The sequence below is a fragment of the Pteropus medius genome, unplaced genomic scaffold (genome assembly GCF_902729225.1).
Source record: "Pteropus medius unplaced genomic scaffold, Ma_sr-lr_union100, whole genome shotgun sequence".
Taxonomy (NCBI): domain Eukaryota; kingdom Metazoa; phylum Chordata; class Mammalia; order Chiroptera; family Pteropodidae; genus Pteropus; species Pteropus medius.
Genome location: NW_024350319.1, coordinates 9,145,994 through 9,159,566, shown reverse-complemented (window position 1 = coordinate 9,159,566; position 13,573 = coordinate 9,145,994). Strand labels below are relative to the sequence as shown.

General features: G+C 32.8%; 1 protein-coding gene across 1 annotated transcript; it reads left to right on the top strand.

Moving 5' to 3' along the window:
* The first annotated feature begins 364 nt into the window (after positions 1–364).
* ASB17 (ankyrin repeat and SOCS box containing 17) lies at positions 365–12,339 on the top strand. Its single transcript, XM_039838472.1, has 3 exons — positions 365–897; positions 9,658–9,937; positions 12,056–12,339. The coding sequence occupies exons 1-3, from the start codon at positions 497–499 to the stop codon at positions 12,260–12,262; spliced, it is 888 nt and encodes a 295-aa protein (XP_039694406.1). The 5' UTR covers positions 365–496; the 3' UTR covers positions 12,263–12,339.
* Positions 12,340–13,573: the final 1,234 nt, after the last annotated feature.

Sequence of the window (13,573 nt, the reverse complement as noted above, 5' to 3'; positions counted from 1 at the left end):
TATGAGTATTCAGTGAGAACATGGAAAACATAAAAATAGCAGTACTTAGACTTTCTCACTGGAGCTATCATTATCTCTTTGTTTCTGCGATAGCCTAAACGAATAATGAATCTGATTATTATTATTTTATCTAATGTATAGACTGTGCTTATACCACTTGATACAATATACATACTGGCTTGAGCTGAGATCTTGGAAAGTTAGGGATATTATATCTTAGCTCTCATACATGCCATTTCTATCCAGTATCTCTCTCAAATGTCACCAGTTACATATAATATCCCAAATTTCTGACCTATGCTGATGACAGATCTCCTTGTATTGTGATGTCACCCAGTACTGTATGGTAATATTTCATATGATGTTTTTTCTGGCCACAGTTTCAGGGGCGCCTCCTGTTTGTGGAGTTAAGCCTACCACATTATCAAAATATGTAACTGAAGGATTACAGTATGACTTCCTATGATTTGTTTCAATAGCGTCGCCTTAAGTAGCAATGAGTAAATCTTCTAAATTATGTCATAAGACTCCTTGTCTAAGAAGCAACATATTCTGCAATCTTGTTGACAAAATTGTTAAAAGACCATCCTTGCAGTTTTTGGGTCAGTGGGGATATCATTGTTATGAACCTAGGATTTACCGAACACTGGCAAAAATTCTGAGGTATGTCGACTTGGATGGGTTTGACATACTACTCACAGATTACATTGCATTTGTGGAAAAATCAGGATACCGTTTTGAACTAAATTTTAATCTTGAATTTACCGAAATATGTGTGAATACAATTCTATACTGGGTTTTTGCCAGAAAAGGTAATCCTGACTTTGTGGAATTGCTTCTCAAGAAGACCAAAGACTACGTTCAAGACAGAAGTTGCAACCTGGCATTGATATGGAGGTAACAATCTCATGTTTTCACCATAAAAGGAGAAAACACCTCTTTAGATTATACTACTTCTTTTTTCTAAAATGAATATGCATAGTGGCTAAATATGGATAAGGAATCCTGAGTTTAATGCTCATTCGTTATTTTTTTAATGTGCACTCATTTGTTCATTCCTTCATTCCTTCATTATTTATTCATGAATATATACGTACATTATTATGTACCAATAAATTACTAGTGGTTCTGCTCTAAAAAGCTTACGTTAGTGCTTAAGATAATGCAGTGTTAAACAACTTTTATTTCTCTAAATAGATAAATTGTTTTGTGTAATACTGTGATCTCTTCTTGAGAATGTATATATATATAGCATGTATATAAATTGACTTTCAAAGTATAATTCAGAATATACATACAAAGTTACTTAGTAATATTTATTAAACACAATAATTCCCTTTTTATATGTTAAACAATCATTAATTCGACTCCAAATTCCACAGAACTGAGCATAATGAAAGTCAAATACCTGCTTCGGTCTGTTATAGAACCGAATTTTCACACAATCTGAACATGTTAGTCTAGCAAATGAATACTATTGAGGATCTTGTAAAAATAAAATGTCCAATGTGACCTTTTTGTAGAGTCCATAACACAGATTCTAAAATTATTTAGTTTGTACTAACTCCAATTTACTCTTTAGTTTTTGGTATTAGTTTGCTTAGATGTGCATTTGTTCATTCAACAAAGTATTTATCCATTATCTTACTACGTATGATGCACTATACGAGGCACAGTAATGGAAGCATATGTGCAATGAAAAACAAGACAGATAAGATCAGTTAAAGACTGAACCAATTTAGATTCTGCCTGAAGCAGAGTTATCTTCTTGATTGTGTGGTATTAGAGAACTACGGGATTGTTTTCCTTAATGATCACCCAAGAACAAGAACTGATAGCTGTGGTCCGGAATATCAATAAATAAAATTTTTGGTTGTTTTAAGGACCATTATATTGGTAACTATAGCAGAGATCAACAGCTTCTAACACTCAGCGTCACTAGCTGGGTTAAGTAGTGTAGTATGTACATCCCTGGCAGATTTACTTAAAAGAAAAATGGAATAAAACAGAGGAAAAGAGAATAAAAAAATTAAATAGAGGGCAAGAGCGGAAAACCGAAAGGGAGAAAAATGAAAGAAACACACTGTGGGACATGATAGAGTGCCATTAATGACTGTCTTAAGTGACAGTTTTAAAATTAATAAATTTTGATTTAGATGTATCCACATGGTAAAACACATTTCAGACCTATTCTATATACTACAGCATCATTTGGATCTTTCAGAATCACAAAATTTTAGATTCTGATGGAACCTAAGAATTCATTAGCAAACCTTCTTTCAGGCAGCAACCTGCTGTAAACTTTCCCTGGTTGCTGCTCTTCTGGCCTCTGCTTGAACAACTCTAGTGGAAATGAGTCAACTATTTCCTGAAACAAACCATTTCTTTGCCCAAGGACCCTTCTCTTTCCTGACTATACACTTTCCCTCAAGATTTCGCTCAGTTCCATGTTTTTAAATATTATGCATATACCAAAGACTTCCAAATCTTTATCTCCAGTCCTAACCTCTCCCAAGCTCCAGACTCCTTTATTAGCCTGTCTGCTTGACATCTCCATAATGCATCTCGAACTTAACAGAAACAGACAACTTACCTAGACAAGTGCAAGATACTCCTTAAGAGTCTCCTAGCTTCTACTCTTCCTTCTCAATCTCTATAATCTATTCCTGACTCAGAAGGCTGAATGACATAAAAATGTAAAATAGGCCATATCGCCCAGGCTTAAAATCCTCCAACATTTTCTGACTATGAGTAGGATAAAATTCTAACTCAATACCCATTTTTAAAATGTCCTACATGATCTGGACCCTTACTATTTTCACCAAATCCAATCATGTCATTCTTCCCCTCGGACAGTATATTCCAACCACACAGACCTTTCTGTTTCTTGAACATCAAGTTAATTCCAGCCTGATGGCCTTCTCTTTGCCTGAAAATCTTTTCACTCAGTTCCTAGAACTAGCTGCTTTTTATCAGTGGAATTACAGTACAAATGTCATCCCTGGTCACATCATCTAAAGAAGTCACTCAGTCACTACCATAGCACTCTATTTTAAATCTGCACAGCAGTGAATAATGTTTATTTGCTGCTGGGTTTTTTTTTTCTCCATTGTTTGTTCACTATCTACTTTTGCTAAAAGTAAGCTCCATGTGAGGAGGAACCTTTACTTCTTCAACATTGAATCTTCAGCGCCCAAAACTATGCATATTCATAGCAACTGTTCAGTTAAGGTTGTGTTGAATGAAAAAGTGAATTTTTATTCAGTTTTATTATATTCTCCTTCCTCATTGTGTACTGGATTCTGTATCCATTTCTCCAACTCTGCCCCCAGGGCTATAGTAAACAAAGTCTACTTATTCTCTCTCCTACATAAAAACCTCTCAAATATTTGAACACAGCTATTATGTCACCATTATGAATACTTTGTTTCCTATTATCTGTTGTTCGTTATTTCAATAGCAGCATTATTCTTTGCTCACCCTCCCCTATATACACTCCAGTTTGATAATTTCTCTGTTTCAACAATGAAGTGTCTCAATATGTTCCTGAAGGAGAGAAGACAGAATTAATGAGGGAAAGGAACTTTAAGTTTATTTTTACAACAAACCTGAAATAAACATCTAAATTATGCTATATGATAGACTTTAAGTGGTTAGAGATGATATCATTCAATTAAAATAATAATCATTTATTAAGCATTTTCTAAGTGCCAGGCACTGTGTTACTTTTTGGGGATACAAAAACAAAGTAGACATATTTCTTCATTCTGAGAAGCTTACAGACTAGTAAGTGAGCCACAAAAAAATTATAATTACACTATAAGTGCAAAAATAGAAGCAAGTACAGGTAGAAACAGAGGCCATTGTTAACACTACTGGGGAGGAGCAGGAATCTGAGAAGGCTCTCTAGAAGAGGTGATGTCTTAAATTGATTTTTAAAAGACGAAAGGGAGTTTTCTCTGTCTTGACTTTAAAAACATGTAATTTGGGCAGAAGGAAGAGGACTAAAGCCAAGGGAGACACAAACATGTGATACCTAGTGACTATGGGCAACCCAGCAGTTGCTAGAGTGAGATGGGAATAAGGCAGTAGTGAGAGATGAAGCCTAGAAGTAAAACCTTGAGGGACTTTGTAATCCATATTAAGAAATTTTAAATTTCCACCATCAGTGATGCCCAACCAGTGAAGGTCAGACTTGCAGTATGAAAAGATTTATCAGCTCCCCTTTGAAGACTGGATTGTCCGAAGGGAGGCTAGGGCAAGAGGTAAGAGGCTAGCGCAAGAGGTAGAATGCTCAAACATTCCAGGTACAATGGCAGGTCCTGAATTTCTAAATAGGAAGTGTTGGGAGAAGCACTCTCATTGAAAAAGGGGAAGTGGTTAGAGGAGTTTTCTGAAGCCAAGTCTGCACAACAGGCACAATGTGCTAACTTAAATTATATGTGTATTTATAGTAGTTTTGGGGGAAGAACTAAGTTTACTTCATCATTATTCGCCCCCTGAGCTAAACGTCTAGCCACTCTTTGATACAACTGTCCAGGTAAATTACAAGAAGGACTTTAAAACAATAGCAGTAGAGGAAAGGAGAGATACTACTACAGTGATTAGAAGTGGAAAATCAGAGAGAGAAGAGAGTTAATCTTCAGATTTCTAAATTTTGAGACTGACTGATAGTTGTATTAGTTTCTTGTTGCTGCTGTAACAAATTGCCACAAACTTAGTGGCTTAAAACAATACAAATTTATTTTGTTACAGTTCTGAAGGTCAGAAGTCCTAATTGAGGCTATAAGACTAAAACCAAGATGTCAGTGGGGCTGGTTTCTTCTGGAAGGGGATAATCTGTTTCCTTGCCTTTGTCAGCTTCTAAAGGCTATCTAAATTCCTTAGTTCATGGCCTCTTCCAGCTTCAAAGCCAACACTGTAGAGTCATATCTTCTTCACTGGCTATGCTTCTGTCATTCACTGACACTTCTTATAAGTACTCTTGTGATTATATTGGACCCACCTGAATTATCTCTCATCTCAAGATCCTTACCTTAATCACATCTGCAAAATTCCTTTGGCCACACCGAGAGGCCTTTATCCAGCCTACCACAATGGTTATGCCACAGACCTATCAAGATTATTATAAGAGATCTACTAAGTCAGTTTTAGACATGTGAGTTTGCATTGCCTAATGGACATCCAGGTAGAGATGTGCAGTAGAGGTGGCTAGATATATAGTGTCATTCTTGATATCTCTCTTTCTCTTACATTCCACAACTTATCTGTCATTTGTTGGTTCTACCTTTAAATAATTTACAGAATATGACCATCCCCATTGTTGTCATTTTGTACCAAGCTAAAGGATTTCTCTCCTTCTACCCCATAATGAATTCTCAACAAAGGTAAGATCATGTTGCTTTTCTACTCAAAAATCTCCACTGGCTCTTCCACTCAATTTAGAGTAAAAGAAGTTCTTACAATGATCTACGAGGCTCTAGATTATGCGGCAACCCATTATTACCTCTGTCTTCATTTCCTACTATTGCCACCCTTTGCACTCCTTCAGCCACACTGGCTCCTTTACTCTCCCTCCAGGTACACTCGCCTACTTTAGGGTCCTTAAATATCCGAATGGCTAACTTCTTCATCTCCTCTTTCTTTTCCCAAATGTCACCTTTCAGTTATACTCTCTCTTATTATCCTATTTGAAATTAGAAAATGCCCTCACTGAACCCTCCAGTTCTTCCATATTTCTTAGCCTGCTCTACTTTTTTTTTCCCACAGCATTTATCAAACCTTCTAACACATTATAAAATTTCCTTGTTTGCTATGTTCATTCTGTATTGTCTGTTACCCCTGCCTACATGACTATCAAGAAAAGCACTCAAAACAGTGCTGGCATACAGTATAGATTCAATAAATATTTGTTGAATAGGTAGCAGTTGAAGTTATGATCATAAGTGAAATTGCCTGAGAACAATTAGTCAAATGAAAATTAGTCAAAAGGCCATATGTACTTTATTAGATGTTAAGGTCAGAAGAAGAAGAATCAATGAAAGAGCATTGAGAAGGAATAAAAAATTAGGTAGATGCATAACATGGAGAGAATGGTCTCACTAAGTCAAGAGAAAACATAGTTTCAAGAAAAATCAACTGCATTAAATATCAGAGACAAACTTACTATGGAGTAACATCTATTGAATTTAGCAGCTAGAAACCAGGGGAGAGATAGTAGGAAAATTTAGAAGTAATTATTATAGCTACAAAACTAAATCATTCTCTGCATGTCTACATGGAAATATTATGTCCCACTTTATAACTATATATGACAGGTTTTAAGATACATAGGGTTCAGTTCATTAACCTCACATTTAGAAACTGATTCCTATTTTGCTTGCCTCATTCCATCCATGTAAGTACTGTTATAATTAACTGTCAGTACAGATTAAGCAAATTTTGGTTTACAGTAACATGCTCTTTAAACATGAGGATTAATCATACATCATTTGGGTACAGATTAGACTTTTAAATCTCATTTTAAACCTATTTGAGTTTTAGATATGTTTTCAATATTTTTAGTCCAAAATGTCTTCTAAAAGTATGTCAATCTTAACATCTTAAATCAACTAAAATCTCTAAATCTTAACAAGGGCCACTTTATGGTGTTTTTTTTTGTCCCTTAAGTCCCCTGAATTCCCATACTTATAAGATTCTTAAGTCAAATATCTTCTTAAGAGTTATCAAGATGAATAAATTAGATTGCTTCTGAAAACTATAAGTGATTACACTTCGCTAAAAATCTTGTTAGGCCTGAAAGCTACAGAATAAATTTAAGGAAATTATATATATACAATCAGGATAATAGTAAAAAATATGTAAATTAACACATATTTAAGTGTCTACTATGGGCCAAGAATTGTTCTGGGCATTTAGGAATATAACAGTGGACTAAACAGACAAAAATTATTGGTCTTGTGAAACTTAAATTTTTATCTTGCTCACCCATTTATTTTGCACGTGAGAAAATGAAAGATTAGAAATGTTAAGTAAGTTGTCCAAAATGATAAGGGCTTAGTGGAGGTACGCACAAAGTACCATGAGGAGTAAGAGGAAGGTCAGATAATCAAAGAAGACTTCACTCTTATACAATGAGCAATACTTGTCCCAGAATTAAAAACGAGGAGAATAACATATACAAATAAAACAAATGTGAAAGAGTTGGATGTAGCGGCGGTTTGAGAAAGTAAATACAAATAAGCAGGATAGGGAATGCAGAAGTTTAGGGGTTGTTTTGGATATGTTGGAAGTATTTGTGAAAAAAATGAGATGTCCAGTAAAATATTGATCTGGAGATGATTCTAGGAGACAGTGTATATATTTACATATAGAATTTACAAGGATATATATGTGACGCCACAGGCAGAGTTATGACAAAAATCCACTTCTTCCTAAATGTTGCTCTGTACTACACCACCTTGTTTGTTTTCTTTGTTTGTTTGTTTAATCACAATATTTAGTTATTTTAGAGTTCATTATACCATACTGCCTACCATCTTGATTAAATATACATAGAATCTTAAAGTTCTTCTTTTTGAATAATGCTTTCCTTGCTCTGCATAATTGTCCAAAACCGGTATTTATAGTTTGTATGCTCTTCTGCAGAATATATTAGTATTTTTATTAAGACTAGTCAAGAGAATTCCAGAGGTAAGAATCATGAATATATTTCCCTTTCTTTAGTCCTAAAAGCCATATTTACTTGGCCAAATCAAGGCTCGATAATATAAAATCACCAATGGTTGGTTCTACCACGTCCTGTCTACATATAAAGAGCAATTCAACAGCAAGTATAGATATCTATTAAATAAAACAATTGCAAGAACTATATAAAATTAGAAAAAAATCTTTCATTTCTGTCATAAGGGAAGAGAAATTTTCAAGTCTAGCCATCACGTAACACTCCAGGAAAATCAAGATTTCAAAGGACTCCAAACTTTACTGAAGAAAGAAAATAAAATTCTGCCCTTGAGGGACCTGATATTGCCCTCATTATAACTTACATTTCTTAAACCTACAGATACTATTCTAATTTTATTAAAGTGATAAAAATAAAATTAAGGTAGTTGCACTTATTCATTTCTGTCCAATATTCACACTCGGTTCAAGCTCACATCTGATATATGATCAAGAACAACAAAAACAAACAAAAAAGTATCAAAATGTACATCTGATAAGGGGTTAATATCCAAATTTTATTTTAAAAAAACTTATACAATTCGACACCCCAAAAAAAATATCCAATTAAAAAATGGAGAAATAGACATTTTTCCAAAGAGGACATGCAGATGGCTGATAGACATATGAAAAGATGCTCAACATCACTTATCATCAGAGAAATGAAAATTAAATCCGTAATGAGATATCGCCTCACTCTTGTGAGAATGGCTATCATCAATAAAGCAAAAAACAACAAATGTTGGCAAGGATGTGGAGAAAAGGGAAGCCTTGTGCCTGTTAGTGGGATTACAAATTGGTACAGCCACTGTGGAAAACAGTTTGGAGGTTCCTTGAAAATTAAAACTAGAACGACCTTATGACCCAGCAACTCCACTTCTGGGTATTTATCTGAAGAAATCCAAAACACTAATTTGAAAAGATATATGAACCCCTATGTTCACTGCAGCACTATGTGTAATAGCCAAGATATGGAAGCAACCTAAGAGCCCATCAACAGACAATTGGATAAAGAAGTGGTACATATATATAATGGAATATTACTCAGCCATAAAATAATAAATTCTTACCATTTGTAACAAAATGGATGAAACTAGAGTGTCTTATACTAAGTGAAATAAGTCAGAGAAAGACAAATACCATATGATCTCACTTATATGTGGAATCTAAAGAACAAAGTAAGGAACAAACAAAACAGAAACAGACTCAGATACAAAGAATACACTGATGGTTGCCATATGGAAGTGGGGTTGGGGGCTAAGTGAAAAATGTGAAGGGATTAAAAAGTACAAATTGGTAGTTACAATATAGTCGTGCAGATGTGATGGACAGCATAAAGAATATAGTCGATAATATTGTAATAACTATGAATAGTGCCAGGTGAAGACTAATCTGGGGGACCACTTTGTAAGTTATATAAATGCCTTATCACTATGCTGTACACCTGAAATTAATATAAAACATTAAATGTCAACTCTAATTAAAAAATAGAAATTAAAAAAAGATATCAAAATGGTCACATAATTCTGTTCTATTAATAAAATAAAATAAAAAATCTTTCCTCCTCTTCCATTTTAGGTTTTCCAGAGCTATGTCAGTTTTCTAATACTTGTTCTAATCACAATGGACTTCTCGAATGAGAAAGAGAAACAGAAGTGCTGTTACTAAAAGTAAACATTTTACACACATTGAAAATCTTTGTTCTTATAAGTGTAAAGGTGGTTTAAATATGTGGAAGTTTTCTTATTTTTTAAACTTTCATTTTGGTCTAGATTCAGAGTGGAAAACTCTTTTAAGATATATTATATATAAAAGTAAAGTTACATTAAAAGTTAAGACATTTAATATATAAGATAATACTATTATTTTCCCATTACACGTAAGACAGTGTTTACATTTCTTAATCCTATATTCAATGAGTGTTTGTTTGATTCACAGAACTTTCACACCAGTGTACTGCCCAAGCCCACTAAGTGGCATCACGCCTCTACTTTATGTAGCTCAGACAAGACAATCCAGTATCTTAAAAATACTCCTGCAATATGGAATCTTAGAAAGAGAAAAAAACCCTATCAACATTGTGTTAACAATACTACTCTACCCTTCAAGAGTGAGAATAATGGTTGATCATGAATTGGTAGACATCCAGGAAGATGCCAAAACATGTTTAGTATTATGTTCCAGAGTGCTTTCGATCATTTCAATCAGGGAAATAGAGGTAAGCAAAATATTGTTCTTTGGGTTTGGGCTCAGATATCGGTCAATTTTAAGATAAAATTGTGAGGCAAGAATAAAGTTAATTTTTAATCTATGGATTACACCCACTTAAAAATTAATCATTGAATATATGCTTATAAATTAAAAATAGGCAAAATCCAAATTCTTTTAATTAGTCCTTTATTTCAAATTTTTATGTTTTCTAAACATGAAAGAATTTCAAAAGCTAAATTTATAGTTTATTTTAGTAGTTATTAAGTAAATGCATGTTATTATTACATTATAACCGGTGATTATTAGAATTTCTATGTCTCCTAAAAACACAATAAATTAAAATTTTAACAGACTTCTTTCCCAATAGAATATTTTTAAATGAGAGTTATGTTTCTCCCTATAAATGCAATCACATACCAAGAAACAGATTTTTCTTTTCAAAATCTCAAAATAATTTTAAGCATAAAATTATAAAGGCTTAAAATACTCGTTTAGTTGAAAATATCTATCCCTCAGAAATGAAGAGGGCTTCTCCTTGAAAAAGTTTTTGAAATAAACTAAGTTTAGAGAAAAAAATCAACCATATGGATAGCATGTTTACCCTGTAAGAATGAACTGCAAATTTTAGCATAAAATTGTATTATGTTTACTAGTAGCAAGAAATAAGTCTGCTTAAGGAAAAAAAAAAAAGCTAGTCCTATAAATTTAAAACCAAATTACCAGGGATTCTAACAATTCCCTTTAACTTTAAATGTGTGACTTCAGAAACAAATTCCTCAGAGATATAAATCTGCTGGAGTCTTTTTTTTTGTTTTAAGTCTCAACAGTTCATATCAATCAGCCATGTCTGGAACAAGTGTAAGGAAAGTAAATTGCTCAAATTATTTTGGCAACAAACTTTTAAAACAAAAAAATATTAAAAATGTCTACATCTTCAGTAATTTGCTTGTCTTCATCCAGTGTTAGTCCTGCACAATTATTGTAGAATATGTCAATTCTTGATCAGTTCCATGAATGCTTTTCCTGAGGTACAATTCACAGTAGAAAAGGACTAGGATAGAATGAGTTAATCAAAATCACCTGCCTGAGGAGCAAAAAGATGATAGCTGAATTCCAATCAATTGCAGTTTAATAAGCTAAAGTAAAGTAGAATTGAGCAAGATAGCAAAGGATGGCATAAAAACTGACTTAAAGAACACTATTTTTTAAAAAGAATACTTTAAATGCCCCTACTTTGCATTTCCAACTTCTCACTTGTTTCCTCTATTGCAGAATTATTTTAATGTAAAACATATATTTTTATATCTTTACCTCTATACCACAGTTCTGTCATCACAGACTGTGTGTCTATTTTGTGTATCCTAGCAATTATTCCAAGCACCAAGCTCAGTCTGATCACGTACTAGGTAGTCTTTAAATAGTTGGTTATTAAATAAATAAGAAAAAATTATATATCATTTAAGTGAAAGTGTTATATAGTCTGCAAAGTACAGGTTCTAGTAGCGAAACGTCTCTGTAATGCGGCAATGCCTTTTACTCCTAACTCAACCTAATAATATTTGGCTTCTAGAATTAAATCATTAAAAAGGTACCTCAACTGGAACTTTAAAAGTTATCTTCTCATATGGTTGGGCCTCCTGTCAGATCTTCTCATGGCTTAACAGTCTAAAGTTGTACTCTAGAATGATTGGAATCACCTGAGGGAACTTTTAGGCTTTATGTTATCTGTGCCTAACCTGAGACCAACTGAAACAGAATTTCTGAAGTAGAACCTCAGCATGTTTTAAAGTTGATATGTTTTAAAGTTGCCATAGGTAACTCCAGAGTATATCCAAATTGACAACAGTACTCTAGAATGATAAGCTGATAAAACGTGCATGATCTGCTTCAAATGAAAAATATCTACAGATTCATAGTTAAGAAATGTTTTGTGTCCTTAAACATATTAAGAATAAAATGGGAATAAAAATACTTGTCTCAGGTAAAAATTCTTTGGAAAAATATTATAAGGGTTATATAAATTTAAGACCTATTTTATGTATTTAAATAAAAAATTAAAATGTTAATAACTTGAAATAATCTAATGATTGACATCATAAAATTAAAATATTTCTCTTTTTTTCAGACGCAGCTAAGTTTAGGAAGACGTCCAATTATTTCAAATTGGTTAGACTACATTCCTTCAACAAGATACAAAGAACCATGTGAACTATTACATCTTTGCAGAATAACCATCAGGGCTCAACTACTGACCAACAATATGCTCCCAAACGGAATATTTTCACTTCTAATTCCTGTTCGCCTACAGAACTACCTGAATTTGGAAAGTTAATACATGTGTTTTTCCTGAGTTATTTAAGAATGCTCAACATTGTATGGCTTAGAAGTTAATAAACTATTAACTTCATGCAAATTTTTGTTACAGTAAATATTTCATTAGAAAATATATTTTCACATGACACCCTAAATGAATCAATTATAAATAAATATATGGCTCTATTACCTTTTTATACAGTGGAAAAAATTATATGCATTTCACTTTTTTATTTTATATTTACCCTTTTAGTGCACTCTTAAAAGTTGTTTTTGCTTTAGTTTCTTGTTCCTTGTGGAAATTTTGGTCATATTAATGTTCTGAATTCTGAAACTCTTATTATTACTATGTTGTAAGCTAAATATTTTATATTATGTAGTCATATTGAAGAATTTATAATTCTGTAGTAGCCATAGTCACAAATCATACAAGGTGAATAATTAGTCAACTAAAGGGTAGAGGTTAGGAATAGGATGACAGAAATGGATTATATTTAAAAATAACTAACTTTAAGCTATAATGGAGCTTTGGTGCTTTGGTATGTGATATCTCTAAATATTAGCGCAGTAGTATTTTTTTAATTGAGATATAACTGACATATAAACATTATATTAGTTTCAGGTATGTAATGATTTGATGTTATGTATATATTACAAAATGATCACAAATCATCTAGTCAACATTCAACCATCAACACAGTTACATTTTTTTCTTGTCATGAAACTTTTAAGATCTACTCTCTTAGCAACTTTCAAGTATACAATACGGTATTATTGACTATAGTCACCATGCTATACATTACATCCCCAGGGCTTTTTTTAAAATTGGAATTTTGTATCTTTTGAACACTATCACTCATTCCACCCCCGAATTATATGCATTTTGATGCAAATGAAGGAAATAATTTTGATTTATTATATCAAAATGAAAATATTATCAGTTAAATCTGTATATTCTTTGGTTGCGAAGAAACTTAACTTTAAAAAAAATAGAATTTAACACAATGCAATTCAGGTATACTAAATTGTATACCTGAAACTTACTGGATTTCATTAACCAATGTCATCATAATACAAAAATAAACTAAAAAAAATAGAATTTATTCTACTACAATTTTTTAGCTCTTTTCTTCTTGAATATCTTGGGTACTAGACTTTTCTCTATGTAACTATGTGGTCAAACTGTTCCAGCAACAAACAAACATGAGGATTCAGAGACTATTCTCCATAGATCTTTCATGTTTCTACCTGCCCTATGAGCAGAACCGACAGCCTTATTTTTGACAAACTTTTTAAGGATGTTTTTATAGTGAGCAGCTTTGAAAGATGA